This window comes from Arachis stenosperma, chromosome 8 (assembly GCF_014773155.1).
Source record: "Arachis stenosperma cultivar V10309 chromosome 8, arast.V10309.gnm1.PFL2, whole genome shotgun sequence".
NCBI classification, from domain to species: Eukaryota; Viridiplantae; Streptophyta; class Magnoliopsida; order Fabales; family Fabaceae; genus Arachis; species Arachis stenosperma.
In genome coordinates this window covers 25,259,626-25,279,776 of record NC_080384.1, presented here as the reverse complement: position 1 = coordinate 25,279,776, position 20,151 = coordinate 25,259,626, and the positions used below count along the sequence as shown (strand labels likewise).

The 20,151-nt window shown below is 38.2% G+C and overlaps 1 protein-coding gene, 1 non-coding gene and 1 pseudogene across 2 annotated transcripts; 2 read left to right on the top strand and 1 right to left on the bottom strand.

Moving 5' to 3' along the window:
• Positions 1–475: 475 nt before the first annotated feature.
• Positions 476–14,614, top strand: LOC130946644 (probable E3 ubiquitin-protein ligase ARI7; annotated as a pseudogene).
• LOC130947051 (small nucleolar RNA R71) lies at positions 8,196–8,303 on the top strand. The gene has a single exon (XR_009072464.1). It is a non-coding gene; the product is annotated as a small nucleolar RNA R71 (small nucleolar RNA).
• Positions 14,615–18,456: 3,842 nt separating the features above from the next.
• Positions 18,457–19,692, bottom strand: LOC130945640 (seed linoleate 9S-lipoxygenase-3-like). The gene is made up of 3 exons (XM_057874343.1): positions 19,285–19,692; positions 19,092–19,168; positions 18,457–18,669 (listed from the first exon to the last, which is right to left on the bottom strand). Exons 1-3 carry the CDS (start codon positions 19,322–19,324, stop codon positions 18,457–18,459), a joined length of 330 nt encoding a protein of 109 aa, XP_057730326.1. The 5' UTR covers positions 19,325–19,692.
• Positions 19,693–20,151: the final 459 nt, after the last annotated feature.

Sequence of the window (20,151 nt, the reverse complement as noted above, 5' to 3'; positions counted from 1 at the left end):
AAAACCAAGCATTGTAAATGAGCCCCTAAGAAAACGACGCCGTTTCATCCTTAGCCTACGTGTCACACTAACGGCCAGGTCAGCATATCTTCACGCCGTTAATGAAACATTTGATGGAAGGACTAACATTACCAATTTTAAATTTTTCAAGGACAAGTTTTATTATCTTTTTCTTACGGAAACTCGTTTAAAGAATGGGCTATCTTTTGGGGACCAATTCGGCTATTTACTCTTTATAGTAGGTTTCTTTATTCGTTGCAATTTCCAGACGATCTCATCCAAATTAAACTCTTTATTTTATCTCATATATATTAGAAATTGGAAGATTATAAACCTCTGAAGAAGGATCGAAGTGAAAAAAAAAAAGCAACACTTATTTTTGTTCGTTCTTCTCTTCCTTCTTCCTTCTTCCTTCTTCCTTCTTCCTTCTTCTTCCTCTACATTACTAACCCCCTCGGCTTTGCCCTAAATTTTCTCCGCCATCGTAATCCTTCATCGATTGCCTTCGAATTCCTTTGCACGTATCTAGGGTTTCCATGGATTCCGAGGACGATATGCACGACGCCAACGATGTGGAGTCACTCGACGAAGATTTCTACAGTGGCGAGATCGAAGAAGCTCCCATGGATTACAATGACTACGATGACGATGCCGATGACTACTTCGACGATGCTGATGATTCTGATAGGATTGAGTCTCGCCGCCATGAGGTATAACTCTATTCTTTACTTCTCAATTTTGTGATTTTTGTACTCTTCATTGTGTTGTTGAGCTGGGAATGTTGCTCTTTTGTTTTCACTATGAGCTCGATTGAGTTAATTGGACTTGTGAGTAGGATGACTTGACTGCACTCAAGTGTGGATGTAGAAGAAAGAGATAAAGGACTGATTTTGAAGCTTTAAACAATTATTATTATTAGTAGTGCTAATTTGGTTTACTTTAGTTGGAAAAATATTGGAATTATATCAGTGGAAGGGTTGGTTGGTCAGAAGTTTTTGTTCTCACTTGATCTTGATAGTACAGAGTAGTAAGTAATCGTCTACTGAAAGTGAAACAAGTTGATATGTTGAAAGGAAGTTGGTGTAAATGGTGAAGATGGTTTCTTTGTTCCCTTCTCTAATTTACGGTTCCCATTCCAGCAAAATTTTACCATATTGAAGGAATCGGATATTCAACAAAGGCAGGAAGATGACATCACTAGAGTGGCAACCGTTCTTTCAATATCACGAGTTGCTGCGAGTATCCTGCTTCGTCATTACAATTGGTAAATATCTTTTCCTATTGGTTATGTGCAATCTAGTTTGATGACTCTATCATGTACTAAACAAGAGATGTGCTGGTGTTGCAGGAGTGTTAGTAAAGTGCACGATGCCTGGTTTGCTGACGAAGATCGAGTCCGTAAAACAGTTGGTTTGTTGGAGAAGCCAGTTGTCCAGCATCCTAATCCTAGAGAGGTGAGATAGTGTATGATTCCAAAATATGTCATTAATGTAGCTGGTTTTTCTTTTCGTTTATTTTTCATTTTTTCTGCTGCTTGATCTTGATTTATATTTTACTTACGTTACTTATTGTTGTTTCTCCTCTGCTCAGCTAACTTGTGGCATCTGTTTTGAAACGTATCCTCGTACTAAGATTCAAACTGCTACTTGTGGCCAATCCTTATTGTTTTTCTTGCTGGGCAGGTATTGCTTATGTGCTATGATTGCTATCCTTCTGTTGTTGTGATTAGATACAGTCTGTATAAGATAATGAAATTATACATTTGGGATGTTATTATTGGTTGGTTATATGCAAATGCCAGTATGTCAAAACCCCCCATCCCCCGCCCTCTCTTTTTTTTCCCTTCCGGATGTATCCTCCCCTTTCCTTCTTTGTTTTTTTATTTTTGTTAAACCACATTCTTCTGTTCTTTCTGAATGTTTGATGATGTCCCGATCCCACTTGTGGCTCTGCTATTGATCAAGACATGATTAATCTCTTAGTACTTGATGAAGATAAAGAAAAGTATGCCCGTTACTGGTGTGCGAAATTGTGATCACTACTTTTCACAACTCAAATAATCCCTAGTAATGGCCCCAAAAACTTGGTGCTCAATACCATGGCATAAACACAACTTTGCACAACTAACCAGCAAGTGCACTGGGTCGTCCAAGTAATAAACCTTACGCGAGTAAGGGTCGATCCCACGGAGATTGTTGGTATGAAGCAAGCTATGGTCACCTTGTAAATCTTAGTCAGGCAGACTCAAATGGATATAGTGATATACGAATGAGACATAAAGATAAAGATAGAGGTACTTATGTAATTCATTGGTAGGAACTTCAGATAAGCGTATGAAGATGCCTTCCCTTCCGTCTCTCTGCTTTCCTACTGTCTTCATCCAATCCTTCTTACTCCTTTCCATGGCAAGCTTATGCAAGGGTTTCACCGTTGTCAGTGGCTACCTCCCATCCTCTCAGTGGAAATGTTCAACGCACCCTGTCACGGCACGGCTATCCATCTGTCGGTTCTCAATCAGGCCGGAATAGAATCCAGTGATTCTTTTGCGTCTGTCACTAACGCCCCGCCTTCAGGAGTTTGAAGCACGTCACAGTCATTCAATCATTGAATCCTACTCAGAATACCACAGACAAGGTTAGACCTTCCGGATTCTCTTGAATGCCGCCATCAGTTCTTGCCTATACCACGAAGATTCCGGTTAAGAAATCCAAGAGATAAACACTAGAGCCTCGTCTGCTTGTAGAACAAGAGTGGTTGTCAGTCACTTTGTTCATAAGTGAGAATGATGATGAGCGTCACATAATCATCACATTCATCATGTTCTTGGGTGCAAATGAATATCTTGGACAAAGAACAAGCGGAATTGAATAGAAGAACAATAGTAATTGCATTAATACTCGAGGTACAGCAGAGCTCCACACCTTAATCTATGGTGTGTAGAAACTCCACCGTTGAAAATACATAAGAACAAGGTCTAGGCATGGCCGAATGGCCAGCCTCCCAATGATCTAAGATAGCATAAAATGAAGATAGCTACCCCGATATATCTCTCTACAATAGTAAAAGGTCCTACTTATAGAAAACTAGTAGCCTAGGGTGTACAGAGATGAGTAAATGACATAAAAATCCACTTCCGGGCCCACTTGGTGTGTGCTTGGGCTGAGCAATGAAGCAATTTTGTGTAGAGACTCTTCTTGGAGTTAAACGCCAGCTTTTATGCCAGTTTGGGCGTTTAACTCCCATTTAGGTGCCAGTTCCGGCGTTTAACGCTGGAATTTCTGAGGGTGACTTTGAACGCCGGTTTGGGCCATCAAATCTTGGGCAAAGTATGGACTATCATATATTGCTGGAAAGCCCAGGATGTCTACTTTCCAACGCCGTTGAGAGCGCGCCAATTGGGCTTCTGTAGCTCCAGAAAATCCACTTCGAGTGCAGGGAGGTCAGAATCCAACAGCATCTACAGTCCTTTTCAGTCTCTGAATCAGATTTTTGCTCAGGTCCCTCAATTTCAGCCAGAAAATACCTGAAATCACAGAAAAATACACAAACTCATAATAAAGTCCAGAAAAGTGAATTTTAACTAAAAACTAATAAAAATATACTAAAAACTAAACCAAATATACTAAAAACATACTAAAAACAATGCCAAAAAGCGTACAAATTATCCGCTCATCACAACACCAAACTTAAATTGTTGCTTGTCCCCAAGCAACTAAAAATCAAATAAGATAAAAAGAAGAGAATATGCAATGAATTCCAAAAACATCTATGAAGATCAGTATTTATTAGATGAGCGGGGCTTTTAGCTTTTTGCCTCTGAACAGTTTTGGCATCTCACTCTATCCTTTGCAACTCAGAATGATTGGCTTCTTTAGGAACTCAGAATCCAGATAGTGTTATTGATTTTCCTAGTTAAGTATGATGATTCTTGAACACAACTACTTTATGAGTCTTGGCCGTGGCCCAAAGCACTCTGTCTTCCAGTATTACCACCGGATACATACATGCCACAGACACATAATTGGGTGAACCTTTTCAGATTGTGACTCAGCTTTGCTAAAGTCCCCAATTAGAGGTGTCCAGGGTTCTTAAGCACACTCTTTTTGCCTTGGATCACAACTTTATTTCTTTCTTTTTCTTTCTTTTTCTCTTTCTTTTTCGTTTTTTTTATATTCACTGCTTTTTCTTGCTTCAAGAATCATTTTTAATGATTTTTCAGATCCTCAGTAACATGTCTCCTTTTTCATCATTCTTTCAAGAGCCAACATTCATGAACCACAAATTCAAAAGACATATGCACTGTTTAAGCATACATTCAGAAGACAAAAATATTGCCACCACATCAAAATAATTAAACTGTTATAAAATTTAAAATTCATGCAATTCTTTTTCTTTTCAATTAAGCACGTTTTTTTTTTTGAAAGGTGATGGATTCATAGGACATTCATAACTTTAAGGCATAGACACTAAGACACTAATGATCACAAGACACAAACATAGATAAACATAAGCACTAAAATTCGAAAAACAGAAAATAAAGAACAAGGAGATTAAAGAACGGGTCCACCTTAGTGATGGCGGCTCTTTCTTCCTCTTGAAGATCCTATGGAGTGTTTGAGCTCCTCAATGTCTCTTCCTTGTCTTTGTTGTTCCTCTCTCATGATTCTTTGATCTTCTCTAATTTCATGGAGGATGATGGAGTGTTCTTGATGCTCCACCCTTAGTTGTCCCATGTTGGAACTCAATTCTCCTAGGGAGGTGTTTAGTTGCTCCCAATAGTCTTGTGGAGGAAAGTGTATCCCTTGAGGCATCTCAGGGATCTCATGATGAGAGGGGTCTCTTGTTTGCTCCATCCTTTTCTTGGTGATGGGCTTATCCTCATCAATGGGGGTGTCTCCCTCTATGTCAACTCCAACTGAATAACAGAGGTGACAAATGAGATGAGGGAAGGCTAACCTTGCCAAGGTGGAGGACTTGTCCGCCACCTTATAGAGTTCTTGGGCTATAACCTCATGAACTTCCACTTCTTCTCCAATCATGATGCTATGAATCATGATGGCCCGGTCTAGAGTAACTTCGGACCGGTTGCTAGTGGGAATGATTGAGCGTTGGATAAACTCCAACCATCCTCTAGCCACAGGTTTGAGGTCATGCCTTCTCAATTGAACCGGCTTCCCTCTTGAATCTCTCTTCCATTGGGCGCCCTCTTCACATATGACTGTGAGGACTTGGTCCAACCTTTGATCAAAGTTGACCCTTCTAGTGTAAGGGTGTTCATCTCCTTGCATCATGGGCAAATTGAATGCCAACCTTACACTTTCCGGACTAAAATCCAAGTATTTCTCCCGAACCATAGTAAGATAATTCTTTGGATTCGGGTTCACACTTTGATCATGGTTCTTGGTGATCCATGCATTGGCATAGAACTCTTGAACCATCAAGATTCCGACTTGTTGAATGGGGTTGGTAAGGACTTCCCAACCTCTTCTTCGGATCTCATGTCGGATCTCCGGATATTCACTCTTTTTGAGTGAAAAAGGGACCTCGGGGATCACCTTCTTCAAGGCCACAACTTCATAGAAGTGGTCTTGATGCACCCTTGAGATGAATCTCTCCATCTCCCATGACTCGGAGGTAGAAGCTTTTGCCTTCTCTTTCCTCTTTCTAGAGGTTTCTCCGGCCTTGGATGCCATAAATGGTTATGGAAAAACGAAAAAGCAACGCTTTTACCACACCAAACTTAAGAGGTTTGCTCGTCCTCGAGCAAAAGAAGAAAGAAGAGAGTAGAAGAAGAAGAAATGAGGAAGAAGGGAATGGCTTTTGTGTTCGGCCAAAGGGGGGGAGAAGTGGTGTTTAGGTTGTGTGAAAATGAAGGGGTGAAGAAGGGTATATATAGGGGAGGGGGAAGGGTAAGGTTCGGTCAAGTGAGGGTGGGTTTGGGAGGGAAAGTGGTTTGAATTTGAATGGTGAGGTAGGTAGGGTTTTATGAAGGATGGATGTGAATAGTGAAGAGAAGATGGGATTTGATAGGTGAAGGGTTTTTGGGGAAGAGGTGTTGAGGTGATTGGTAAATGAGTGAAGAAGAGAGAGGGTGGTGGGGTTGGTGGGGATCCTGTGGGGTCCACAGATCCTGTGGTGTCAAGGAAAAGTCATCCCTGCACCAAATGGCATGTAAAATCACGTTTTGAGCCAATTCTGGCGTTAAACGCCGGGCTGGTGCCCATTTATGGCGTTTAACGCCAGGTTCTTGCCCTTTTCTGGCGTTTAACGCCAGTCTGGTGCCCCTTTCTGGCGTTAAACGCCCAGAATGGTGCCAGACTGGGCGTTAAACGCCCACCTGCTAGCCTTACTGGCGTTTAAACGCCAGTAAGTTCTTCCTCCAGGGTGTGCTGTTTTTCTTCCTGTTTTTCATTCTGTTTTTGCTTTTTCAATTGATTTCGTGACTTCTCATGATCATCAACCTACAAAAAACATAAAATAACAAAAGAAAATAGATAAAATATAGCATTGGGTTGCCTCCCAACAAGCGCTTCTTTAATGTCAGTAGCTTGACAGAGGGCTCTCATGGAGCCTCACATTTTCTCAGAGCAATGTTGGAACCTCCCAACACCAAACTTAGAGTTTGACTGTGGGGGCTCTGTTTGACTCTGATTTGAGAGAAGCTCTTCATGCTTCCTCTCCATGGTGACAGAGGGATATCTTTGAGCCTTAAACACAAAGAATTCTTCATTCACTTGAATGATCAGTTCGCCTCTATCAACATCAATCACAGCCTTTGCTGTGGCTAGGAAGGGTCTGCCAAGGATGATGGTTTCATCCATGCACTTCCCAGTCTCTAGGACTATGAAATCAGCAGGGATGTAATGGTCTTCAATCTTCACCAAAACATCCTCTACAAGTCCATGAGCTTGTTTTCTTGAGTTGTCTGCCATCTCTAATGAGATTCTTGCAGCTTGCACCTCAAAGATCCCTAGCTTCTCCATTACAGAGAGAGGCATGAGGTTTACACTTGACCCTAAGTCACACAGAGCCTTCTTGAAGGTCATGGTGCCTATGGTACAAGGTATTGAAAACTTCCCAGGATCTTGTCTCTTTTGAGGTAATTTCTGCCTAGACAAGTCATCCAGTTCTTTGGTGAGGAAAGGAGGTTCATTCTCCCAAGTCTCATTTCCAAATAACTTGTCATTTAGCTTCATGATTGCTCCAAGGTATTTAGCAACTTGCTCTTTAGTGACATACTCGTCCTCTTCAGAGGAAGAATACTCATCAGAGCTCATGAAAGGCAGAAGTAAGTCCAATGGAATCTCTATGGTCTCATTTTGAACCTCAGATTCCCATGGTTCCTCATTGTGGAACTCATTGGAGGCTAGTGCACGCCCATTGAGGTCTTCCTCTGTGGCGTCCACTTCCTCTTCCTCCTCTCCAAATTCGGCCATATTGATGGCCTTGCACTCTCCTTTTGGATTTTCTTCTGTATTGCTTGGAAGAGTACTAGGAGGGAGTTCAGGAATTTTCTTGCTCAGCTGTCCCACTTGTGCCTCCAAATTCCTAATGGAGGACCTTGTTTCAGTCATGAAACTTTGAGTGGTTTTGATTAGATCAGAGACCATGGTTGCCAAGTCAGAGGTGTTCTGCTTAGAACTCTCTGTCTGTTGCTGAGAAGATGATGGAAAAGGCTTGCCATTGCTAAACATGTTTCTTCCACCATTATTGTTGTTAAAACCTTGTTGAGGTCTTTCTTGATTCTTCCATGAGAAATTTGGGTGATTTCTCCATGAAGAATTATAGGTGTTTCCATAGGGTTCTCCTAGGTAATTCACCTCTTCCATTGAAGGGTTCTCAGGATCATAGGCTTCTTCTTCAGATGAAGCATCCTTAGTACTGCTTGGTGCATTTTGCATTCCAGACAGACTTTGAGAAATCAAATTGACTTGTTGAGTCAATATCTTGTTCTGAGCCAGAATGGCATTCAGAGTATCAATCTCAAGAACTCCTTTCTTCTGATTTGTCCCATTGTTCACAGGATTCCTTTCAGAAGTGTACATGAATTGGTTGTTTGCAACCATTTCAATTAGTTCTTGAGCTTCTGCAGGCGTCTTCTTCAAATGAAGAGATCCTCCAGCAGAGCTATCCAAAGACATCTTGGATAGTTCAGAGAGACCATCATAGAAAATACCTATAATGCTCCATTCAGAAAGCATGTCAGACGGACATTTTCTGATCAATTGTTTGTATCTTTCCCAAGCTTCATAGAGGGATTCTCCATCCTTCTGTCTGAAGGTTTGGACTTCCACTCTAAGCTTACTCAATTTTTGAGGTGGAAAGAACTTTGCCAAGAAGGCATTGACTAGCTTTTCCCATGAGTCCAGGCTTTCTTTAGGTTGTGAATCCAACCATGTCCTAGCTCTGTCTCTTACAGCAAAAGGGAATAGCATAAGTCTGTAGACCTCAGGGTCAACCCCATTAGTCTTGACAGTGTCACAGATTTGCAAGAATTCAGCTAAAAACTGATGAGGATCTTCCAATGGAAGTCCATGGAACTTGCAATTCTGTTGCATTAGAGAAACTAATTGAGGCTTAAGCTCAAAGTTGTTTGCTCCAATGGCAGGGATAGATATGCTTCTCCCATAGAATTCGGGAGTAGGTGCAGTAAAGTCACCCAGCACCTTCCTTGCATTGTTTGCATTGTTGTTGTTTTCGGCTGCCATGTCTTCTTCTTCTTTGAAGATTTCTGTTAGGTCCTCTATAGAGAATTGTGCCTTAGCTTCTCTTAGCTTTCGCTTCAAGGTCCTTTCAGGTTCAGAGTCAGCTTCAACAAGAATGCCTTTGTCTCTGCTCCTGCTCATATGAAAGAGAAGAGAACAAGAAAATATGGAATCCTCTATGTCACAGTATAGAGATTCCTTGAGGTGTCAGAAGAACAGAAAAATAGAAGAAAGAGGTAGAAGAATTCGAACTTAATCAGATAGAGTTCGAATTGTGCATTGAGAAGGAGTGGTACTCCATAAATAGAAGGATGTGAGAAGAGAGGAGGAGCTTTTTCGAAAATTAAGTTAAAGAATTTGAAAACATTTTGAAAAACACTAATTAATTTTCGAAAATAAGAGTGGGAAAGAAATCAAGTGATTTTTGAAAAAGATTTTGAAATTAGAAATCAAAAAGATTTGATTGAAAACTATTTTGAAAAAGATGTGATTAAAAAGATATGATTGGTTTTAAAAAGATGTGATTGAGAAGATATGATTTGAAAAACATTTTAAAAAAATTTGATTTTAAAAATTAATAACTTGGCTATCAAGAAAAGATATGATTCAAACATTAAACCTTTCTCAACAGAAAAGGCAACAGACTTGAAATGTTGAATCAAATCATTAATTGATAGCAAGTATCTTTGAAAAAGGAAAGAAATTGATTTTGAAAACATTTGATTGAAAAGATATGATTTGAAAAAGATTTGATTTTGAAAAACTTTGAAAACTTGAAAAAAAATTGATTTGAAAACAAAATCCTCCCCCTTGTGCCATCCTGGCGTTAAACGCCCAGAATGGTGCACATTCTGGCGTTTAACGCCCAATGCACTACCTTTTTGGGCGTTAAACGCCCACCCAGGCACCCTGGCTGGCGTTTAAACGCCAGTCTGTCCTTCTTCACTGGGCATTTTGAACGCCCAGCTTTTTCTGTGTAATTCCTCTGCTGCATGTTCTGAATCTTCAGTTCCCTGTACTATTGACTTGAAAATAGAACCAAGATCAAATAAACAATGCATTGCAAGACACCAAACTTAAAATTAGACACTAGACTCAAACAAGAAACATAAAATATTTTTGGTTTTTATGATTTTGAAATTTTTTTTGTGTTTTTTTTTCGAAAATTATATGGAAATAGAAAATAAAAGTTTCAGAATTCTTAATTTGGATTCCAGGAATCATTGCAATGCTAGTCTAAGACTCCGGTCCAGGAATTAGACATGGCTTCACAGCCAGCCAAGCTTTCAAAGAAAGCTTCGGTCCAAAACACTAGACATGGCCAATGGCCAGCCAAGCCTTAGCAGATCATTGCTCCAATAGCAAGATTGATAGAGATCAACAAGCTCTTGTGATGATCAGTTGAAACCTCGGTCCAATAAGATTAGACATGGCTTCTCAGCCAGCCAGACTTCAACAGATCATCATGAAACACTAGAATTCATTCTTAAGAACTCTGAAGAAAAATACCTAATCTAAGCAACAAGATGAACCGTCAGTTGTCCATACACGAAACAATCCCGGGCAACGGCGCCAAAAACTTGGTGTGCGAAATTGTGATCACTACTTTTCACAACTCAAATAATCCCTAGTAATGGCCCCAAAAACTTGGTGCTCAATACCATGGCATAAACACAACTTTGCACAACTAACCAGCAAGTGCACTGGGTCGTCCAAGTAATAAACCTTACGCGAGTAAGGGTCGATCCCACGGAGATTGTTGGTATGAAGCAAGCTATGGTCACCTTGTAAATCTTAGTCAGGCAGACTCAAATGGATATAGTGATATACGAATGAGACATAAAGATAAAGATAGAGGTACTTATGTAATTCATTGGTAGGAACTTCAGATAAGCGTATGAAGATGCCTTCCCTTCCGTCTCTCTGCTTTCCTACTGTCTTCATCCAATCCTTCTTACTCCTTTCCATGGCAAGCTTATGCAAGGGTTTCACCGTTGTCAGTGGCTACCTCCCATCCTCTCAGTGGAAATGTTCAACGCACCCTGTCACGGCACGGCTATCCATCTGTCGGTTCTCAATCAGGCCGGAATAGAATCCAGTGATTCTTTTGTGTCTGTCACTAACGCCCCGCCTTCAGGAGTTTGAAGCACGTCACAGTCATTCAATCATTGAATCCTACTCAGAATACCACAGACAAGGTTAGACCTTCCGGATTCTCTTGAATGCCGCCATCAGTTCTTGCCTATACCACGAAGATTCCGGTTAAGAAATCCAAGAGATAAACACTAGAGCCTCGTCTGCTTGTAGAACAAGAGTGGTTGTCAGTCACTTTGTTCATAAGTGAGAATGATGATGAGCGTCACATAATCATCACATTCATCATGTTCTTGGGTGCAAATGAATATCTTGGACAAAGAACAAGCGGAATTGAATAGAAGAACAATAGTAATTGCATTAATACTCGAGGTACAGCAGAGCTCCACACCTTAATCTATGGTGTGTAGAAACTCCACCGTTGAAAATACATAAGAACAAGGTCTAGGCATGGCCGAATGGCCAGCCTCCCAATGATCTAAGATAGCATAAAATGAAGATAGCTACCCCGATATATCTCTCTACAATAGTAAAATGTCTTACTTATAGAAAACTAGTAGCCTAGGGTGTACAGAGATGAGTAAATGACATAAAAATCCACTTCCGGGCCCACTTGGTGTGTGCTTGGGCTGAGCAATGAAGCAATTTCGTGTAGAGACTCTTCTTGGAGTTAAACGCCAGCTTTTATGCCAGTTTGGGCGTTTAACTCCCATTTAGGTGCCAGTTCCGGCGTTTAACGCTGGAATTTCTGAGGGTGACTTTGAACGCCGGTTTGGGCCATCAAATCTTGGGCAAAGTATGGACTATCATATATTGCTGGAAAGCCCAGGATGTCTACTTTCCAACGCCGTTGAGAGCGCGCCAATTGGGCTTCTGTAACTCCAGAAAATCCACTTCGAGTGCAGGGAGGTCAGAATCCAACAGCATCTACAGTCCTTTTCAGTCTCTGAATCAGATTTTTGCTCAGGTCCCTCAATTTCAGCCAGAAAATACCTGAAATCACAGAAAAACACACAAACTCGTAGTAAAGTCCAGAAAAGTGAATTTTAACTAAAAACTAATAAAAATATACTAAAAACTAAACCAAATATACTAAAAACATACTAAAAACAATGTCAAAAAGCGTACAAATTATCCGCTCATCAGTTACCTTCTTAGGTCTTATATTGAAGACAACAAGAAGGTATGTGGTAGTTATTGTATTTTGACATTGACTGATAGTAAACAAATGGCATTAGTTATTATGGTACTCAAAGTATTTTTACCCGACTAGATATGGATATGAATGAATCTTCATTAGTTATCAGCATATTACATATGATGATACCGTGCTCGTTGTATTTTAATCATTATTGTTGGTAATGATAGACTTAGTTGTTGTTTCTGTCTCATTTGTCTTACTGCCAAAATAATCCCATTACTTGTCTTTGCTTCGTCTAGACCAAGTGGTGTCCTGCTCCAGGCTGTGAATATGCTGTCAATTTTGACGCTGGCAGTGGAAATTATGATGTATCTTGCTTCTGTTCATATAGCTTTTGCTGGAATGTAAGTAGTCTATGGATTTCTTCAGGTTTTTTTGGCTTTGCATTTCAGAACACTCGTTTTCTACTGATCAATAAGATGTGTTTTTGGATATACAGTGCACAGAGGAGGCTCATCGTCCAGTTGATTGTGGCACTGTGTCAAAGTGGATTCTGAAAAATAGTGCAGAATCTGAAAACATGAACTGGTATAGAAACATCATATTTTGATATCCCTAGATATAGTTTTCCTGCCTAGATTGCTTTGGGATAAGTTACCAGTTTACCATTTGAGATCTTGAGCTAGCTATTCATTTAATGACATTCAGGATACTTGCTAACTCAAAGCCATGTCCGAAGTGCAAGTGACCAATTGAAAAAAATCAAGGGTGCATGCACATGACGTGTACTCCACCTTGTAAATTTGAATTTTGCTGGTATGTTCTGTTTTTAGTATATTCCATTATCAATTATCAGTTGTCATTGTTGTGTGGGGGTGTGTGGTTTTTTTTTTATAGAAAAAAATTATATTCTCTGGGGATTAATAATGAATTATATTAATTTTCATCTTTTATGTGTCTCTATTTTCAAATGTTTCAAGCTGATGTGAGTGCTCACTGAGTCTTATGATATATATTATCTTAGGCTATGCTTTGGTGCATGGTCAGATCATGGTGAAAGGACTGGGGGTTTTTATGCTGGCAATCAATATGAGGCAGCAAAACAAGAGTGAGTGGTAAGGGGCGAAGAATGACTATTGTTTGCACATTCTTCCCCTCAATTATATTTCAAATAATATCTGCTTATGATCTAAATTTTGTTCCATGTAGTATGATGAAACTGAAAGAAGAAGAGAAATGGCAAAGAATTCATTGGAGGGGTACACGCATTATTATGAGCGATGGGCCAGCAATCAATCAGTACGCACTACTTTATACTTATCAGTATTGTAGGAAAATGTGCACTACTTTATACTTATCAGTATTGTAGGAAAATGTTTTCTTCACATATCTAAATTCATTGATTAGTTTTATATTTGGATAGTATTCTTACTATGTTATATGCTTTATGATTAATTTTCTTTCTATGGCAGTCGAGGCAAAAAGCTCTTGCAGATCTACACCAGATGCAAACTGTTCATGTATGTTTTATAACATTTGCCATATTTTGCATTACCTTGTACCTGGCTTTTGCAACTCTTTCAGAAAAAATGGTATAGAAGATTGCACATTTTTCTTTTTAGTATTACATGTTGCTGCTTTTGTAGTCCATTGATTATTTCAGTGTCAAGAGTATGTTTAAAATTGAAGCTCTTAAACTGCTGCTCTAGAATCTTCTTTCTTCTAAGTAGAGCCTAATATGAGGTTGCGGTGATCGTAAAATCACCATGTAATCCTTGTGTGTGGCAGATTGAAAAGCTTAGTGACACACAATGCCAGCCTGAGTCACAGCTTAAGTTCATAACTGAGGCCTGGCTACAGGTAAACAAGTGTTATAGTTTACAATTTTTGACTGTTGTGAAATAGGCAGTTTCCTAATCCCTATTTCATGTTTACAGATAGTTGAATGCCGAAGGGTGCTGAAGTGGACGTATGCATATGGATATTACTTGCCTGAGCATGAACATGCTAAAAAACAGTTTTTTGAGTACTTGCAAGGTTTTATTCTCAACTTGAATTTAATTAGGAACGTCTTGCATTTGAAGTGGTTCCTGCAAGTTTAATTTTCTAGTCCATTTTTTTCACCAGGTGAGGCGGAATCTGGTTTGGAGAGACTTCAATGTGCTGAAAAGGAACTACAGTTGTTCCTTAATACTGATGGCCCATCTAAAGAATTCAATGACTTCCGCACAAAACTAGCTGGATTGACCAGGTAGATATTGCTTGTGTTTTTGTTGATCATTTGCTTCGTTGCCTGTTTTTATTAACGAGTCTTTTCAGGTTATGATCATCTAACCTAGTTTGTTTTGGCAGTGTAACTAGAAACTACTTTGAGAATTTGGTTAGGGCTTTAGAGAATGGTTTATCTGATGTGGATAGTAATGGAGCTGCTTCAAGCAAAGCGACAAGCTCTAAAAATGCCGCAGGGAGCAGCAAGGGGAGAGGTGGAAGAGGAAAGGGAACTCTTCGGGCGAGCATGGCTAGTAGTAGAATGACCGATGATAATCATTGGTCCTGTGAGCAATGTACCTATGGAAATGCGAAATCTGCCACCACGTGCCAGATCTGCAACCAACAGCGCCGATGAAAATTCCGGCCAGCCTTTAGAAACCCCTGTACATCTTGTAGACAAGGCCAAGGCACCAATTTACTTCTTCTAGTTATCATATGGTGGATGCATTTTGCAAGTCTATTTAATGTGAACAGGATGTTGGGGGGTGTCACACAAAAAAAGATTCCTCCATTCACTCCTAATTTGAATACCTACCAATTTGATGTATATAGTGTCTTTATCCTAAAATTCACGTATGGCCTTGTGGCGTTTATGCTACAGGCTTATGTAACTGAATATCATATACAACACATGATAAACACAAATGTGCTTGTTTTTGTCCCGATTTCCTTTTTTTTTTTTTAAAGCAAATCATCTGATATTGCTTCTATAAGATACATTCAGTTATGTAAAAATTCAGGGTTGGTTGTTTTTTAAGAAATCATGACGAATAAAGGACCATTTTGAAAGGAACATCATACCAACATAACCTTACATTTATATCACCTGTGAACTTGTATGGTTGCATTGAGAATTTGGCACAGTTCTGTTGCACTTTGTGATGTGCGCATTAAATTCTATGATACTAAAAGTTTCAAGGCACTAATATTCACTGCAAACAAACAAGATTCTTGCTCAGTTGGGCTCAACCTTATTTAATTAACATTCATCATTATACGTTATGTTTAACAGCATGTCTGGATTCCGAAAAGTCTTAAAGTGGACCAAGTCTCTATGTCCACTCCCATTCTTAGGTAACTCCACAAAATCAAATACATAAAAAATAAGGAAAAAGACAAATAAGTCCTTGACTTTTCAAACTTTTGACAAATACATTCCTGACAAAATTTAAATACAAAAAAGTCCCTGACTTTAACAAACGGAGGACAATTTAGTCATTCCGTCTATTTGCCTCTCATACACCTAACGGAACTGGCTGACGTGGCTGAAACGGTGTCCAGGTGTCCGTTACGGTGCCACGTTGGAAGGGGAAAAAAGTTCGAAGGACAAATAAGCCCTTGACGTCATTTTACAAATAAAGTTCGAAGGACAAATAGGTCATTGAGAATTTTTTTTTTCAAAATTAATAAACTCATTTCCTAAATTCTCTCATCTACCTCTCTCCATTTTTATATTTCTCTCTACTATTTTTACTCTATATATAATTATATTTTATATTAGTAATTTGACAAATCAAAATATGTCATTCGATATTTTTTTACAATTAAAATATTTTAAATGTAAAATTATACACATTAAATTATTTTAAATTTTAGATAACGAATGTTAAAATTAATTACTAATAAAAAATTAGACTTTTTCATATAAAAATAATAACTAAAAATCTTATTATTTAATTTTTATCTGCAGGTATCTTGGTCTTCTTAGTCAGAAACTTTTGTCAACTTACGATTTTTTTGTAAAAGTAGTTTGATTTCATAAATCTTTTGTGTCATGCATAATTTATACTGTTAGAACAAAGTGAACTATAATTTTAAAAAAAAAATATTCTCGTAATGTTATTATGCATAAAAATACTAGTTCTAATATAATACACAAATGCACTAATACTAACTTAATACATGAATGATGCACAAATGAACTAATGCTAACTTGATGCATAAATGAACTGATGCTAACTAATGCCACTGGTATGATGAAAACTGAACTAATGTAATTTAACAAATTCTAATATAATACACAAATGCACTAAAACTAAACTAATGCAATTTAAGAAAAAGAGTAGAAACATAACAAGCCCAATTTCTACAATTTTAATACAAATAATTTAAAGTGTAGAATAAAACAAGTTAACTAGATTTCAAAATACAAGCATAATTTTATTAGAAATTATTTTTAATATGGAAAGAAAATTGGTGTTTTGGTTGAATATTGACATTTGAAGTGTATTACAGTATTGTGGAAATTATTCAACACGCCCCCACGTGTTGGCTAAGATGCTGCCACGTGTTCAACACGCCCCCCACGTGTTGGCCAGAATGATGCCACGTGTTCACCACGCCCCCCACGTGTTGACTTCCCACAAAAAAAATCCACCCATCTATAATTACACCACATTCTCCCATTTTCAACAAAAACACCAATATTTTTTCCATACAAAAAAATGAGCCTAATTTTATAAACTAAATTCTCATAATAGAAGCATAATAGAAGTATAATGAAAAAAAAATTCTCAAGAACCTATTTGTCTTTCGAACTTTATTTGTAAAATGACGTTAAGGACTTATTTGTCCTTCGAACTTTTTTCCCCTTCCAACGTGGCACCGTAACGGACACCTGTACACCGTTTCAGCCACGTCAGCCAGTTCCGTTAGGTGTATGAGAGGCAAATAGACGGAAGGACTAAATTGTCCTCCGTTTGTTAAAGTCAGGGACTTTTTTGTATTTAAATTTTATCAGGAATGTATTTGTCAAAAGTTTGAAAAGTTAGGGACCTATCTGTCTTTTTCCCTAAAAAATATAATACAATACAAAGATTCATTATTTACGGCACGGGTGAAGTTTATGTATGCAATCAAATAACCTCTAGAGTAAGTTTTCAGAATCAATAGTGATATCAACGGAGGTCAAAGCTCAAAATCTTTACATACAATGATCAATGTTCTGTTCCGAAGCACAATTCAAAATTGGATACAGAGTATACACAATCAACGTACACAAAAAAAAAAAGAAAAGAAAAGAAAATAAATAAAAAAGAAAAAGATAAAGAAAGATTTATGATGTGAATGGAAGCTAAGGGTCTCAAGTCTCAAATGTTGTTAAGACAGTTGTTTGAAGCGGGAAGTTGTAGTTATCTTGGTACAACCAAGCGCCACCATGGTTTGTCCATTGAGATTCAAGTGCTATGAGAGACACATACAAAATCGCCATTGCTGAGATCGCCACACACAAATACATCTGTTCTGTGAAACTCGCCGTACTACTACGCATCATCATCACCATCACTATGTTAAGTATAAAATTTTTGTAGTTATATTTATATTAATAATGGTATATAATTAAAATATAATTAATTTGAAAAATAGAAAAAACAAAAATTAAATTAAATTAGATATTTAAGTATACTATATAATTAATATTTGTCAGATATAGTAATAAACATAGTTGTAAAAATCGAACCGGACTGGTCGGTTTGACTAAAAAATCGGTGAATCGGATCTTAATCCGATTCAATTTACTCTTTAGACCGTTTAAGAAAAAAATCAGTTTGAACCGATAAGAATTGGTCAAAACCGACGAAAACCGATGCAAATTGGTCTAACTAAACCGGTCTACTTGAAAATTTTTTTAAAATTTCTCCACCAACTCTACCCGAGGATTCGACTTGATCCTGAACCGGGAGATAACCCAAACGTCACCTCCCCTTCAATGTGAACCTGGACAGCTGGCAGAAACTTCCAAACGTGTGGGCCTGACCATCAAGAATTTACCCAGAGTAAGGACCAAGTACATACTATAAAAGGAGAGGGACCTACCCCTCTCTAGAGGTACGTCACTTAACCCTAATAGCTGCTTTTTGTACGGACACTGACTTGAATGTTGGAGTCCTTGCAGGTGACCCCACCACATCCGTTCCTCGCGGCCATAGGAGTTCAGCCCTCGGAATCCGCTCGCATCCAGGTCCCAGCAACCTATCCTTCACCGCAACTCGACATTTCAGCTTCCGACCCATTCGCAACACATAAAATTTTATATAACTTTAACTTTTTTTTCATTTCTTTAGTATTAGGGTCAATATATTTTATGATTTATAATTATTAATTAATTATTATTAATATTTTTAATAATATAAAATTATATTTAATGGTATGAAATTATATATTTTTTTAATAATTAAAGAGCGATCAAATTTTAATAAAAAAATTGGCATAACACTTTCTCTTTGTGAAAAGCTTATGCTGAAACTAAAAGAAATAAAAGAGAGCAATATAACTATCTGGTTTGGTGGCACTAATGAGGTGGAGGGAGACGGCCAAGAAGGCAGTGAGATTATCGATGGTTGAGCCGACAAGGCCGAGGCCTTGGCCGATGAGTCCCTGAGCGCTGGTAAGGGAGTTGATGTCTAGGACGTTCTTGCGCATCAGCACCACCGTGCCCTTAATCTTGCATTGCGTCCCCTGTTCATCAGACTTGTCACCCCCAAAAACATCTTCACAATTTGGCTAAGTAAACATTAACTAATTAAGTAGTTTGTTTTGCCAATAAGCAAGGTAATGTGTACGGTATTTATAAGCTGCGTGTTTACGTTTTGAACGTAATACTCCATTATTATGTGCAAGCTAGTGTCATGCAGCCACTGCAACTAACATGCAGAGATTTTTAATTATTTGCACGCATGGTGAGACAACGTAGTGTGATGATTACACGTCTTAAGCATTCAACACTCGTCAACCAACCTCACAAACCACTAGTTGAAAGAGCCTAGCAGCTGAAATAATACAAATATCCAACACAAGAACAATATGAAAGCACTCACAACACAATATGGCAGTAACTATAACAAACAAATATAGCAAGTAAAGCAATAACAAGAACATACCGAGATTTTAATGTGGAAAACCCTCTCAATGTGAGAGGTAAAAACCACGGGTCGTCCAGACCAATGAAATAGCTCCACTATAATCAAATGAGGTACAAGAGAGTCTCAAACAAAGCACAAAAATGTGCATATAACCAACCAAAGCATCAAATCACCAAAGCTTACAAATGAGAAGCAAGAAGATAAAATATACCCAAAAAAAACAGAGCTGCTGTCGAAGCCAATTTCTCCATCTGCAGACCTCCAATTAAAATCTTCACCGTTCAAAATGAATAAAAAAATGTGAAGAATATACAGTCCAAATTTCATGTCGATCCAACGGTGAAAGAATAAGAAATCGCCATTCAAAGATTGCTGCTCTATGTAAAAACGGAAAACCTAATTTCTCTCTTGCGAAGCCAATTTCTCTCACTGCAAACCTTCAATCCACATCTTCACCGACCAGAATGAAGAACAAGATGATAGGAACACGCAGTTAAAATTTCAAGCCGATCCAACGGTGAACAAATAAGAAAATGCCATTTGAAATTTACTGTTTTGGGCAAAAACAAGAATTCTGTTTTTTCCTCTTCTCTCTCACTTGGTGGCTACTCTCTTTCTCTCAAAATTGACCCCAAAAATCTAAATAGGATTGTGGAACAATGGGTACAAAAAGACACCCTCAAAATGTTGGACTTGAGCCTCACAAAGGAGAGGAAAAAATCCAACAGATGAAATATTAGCTAATGTACAATTATTAATGAGATCTTTGACTTGTAATGAAATTATATCAATTAAAAATTTAATAGAAGGTGTTTATTTTTCTAAGATATTTGGTTTTGTTTTACTAATGTATATAATTTGCTGCATTGTAATTTCTGAGAAGGTTTATTTTCACAATTAACAATAACCTAATTCATTTTTAACATTTTCTTTGATATTCCAAATAGAATCTTTTTTTTTTTTTAGTCAAAGGTGTTGGAAAAGCTTAAGACCTTACACTCTTACAGTCAGTTAAAATTTGGATTCCATTTAGTTGTTTATCTGTTTTTTTCTTTTGGCAAAGCTGGTCCTTATGTAA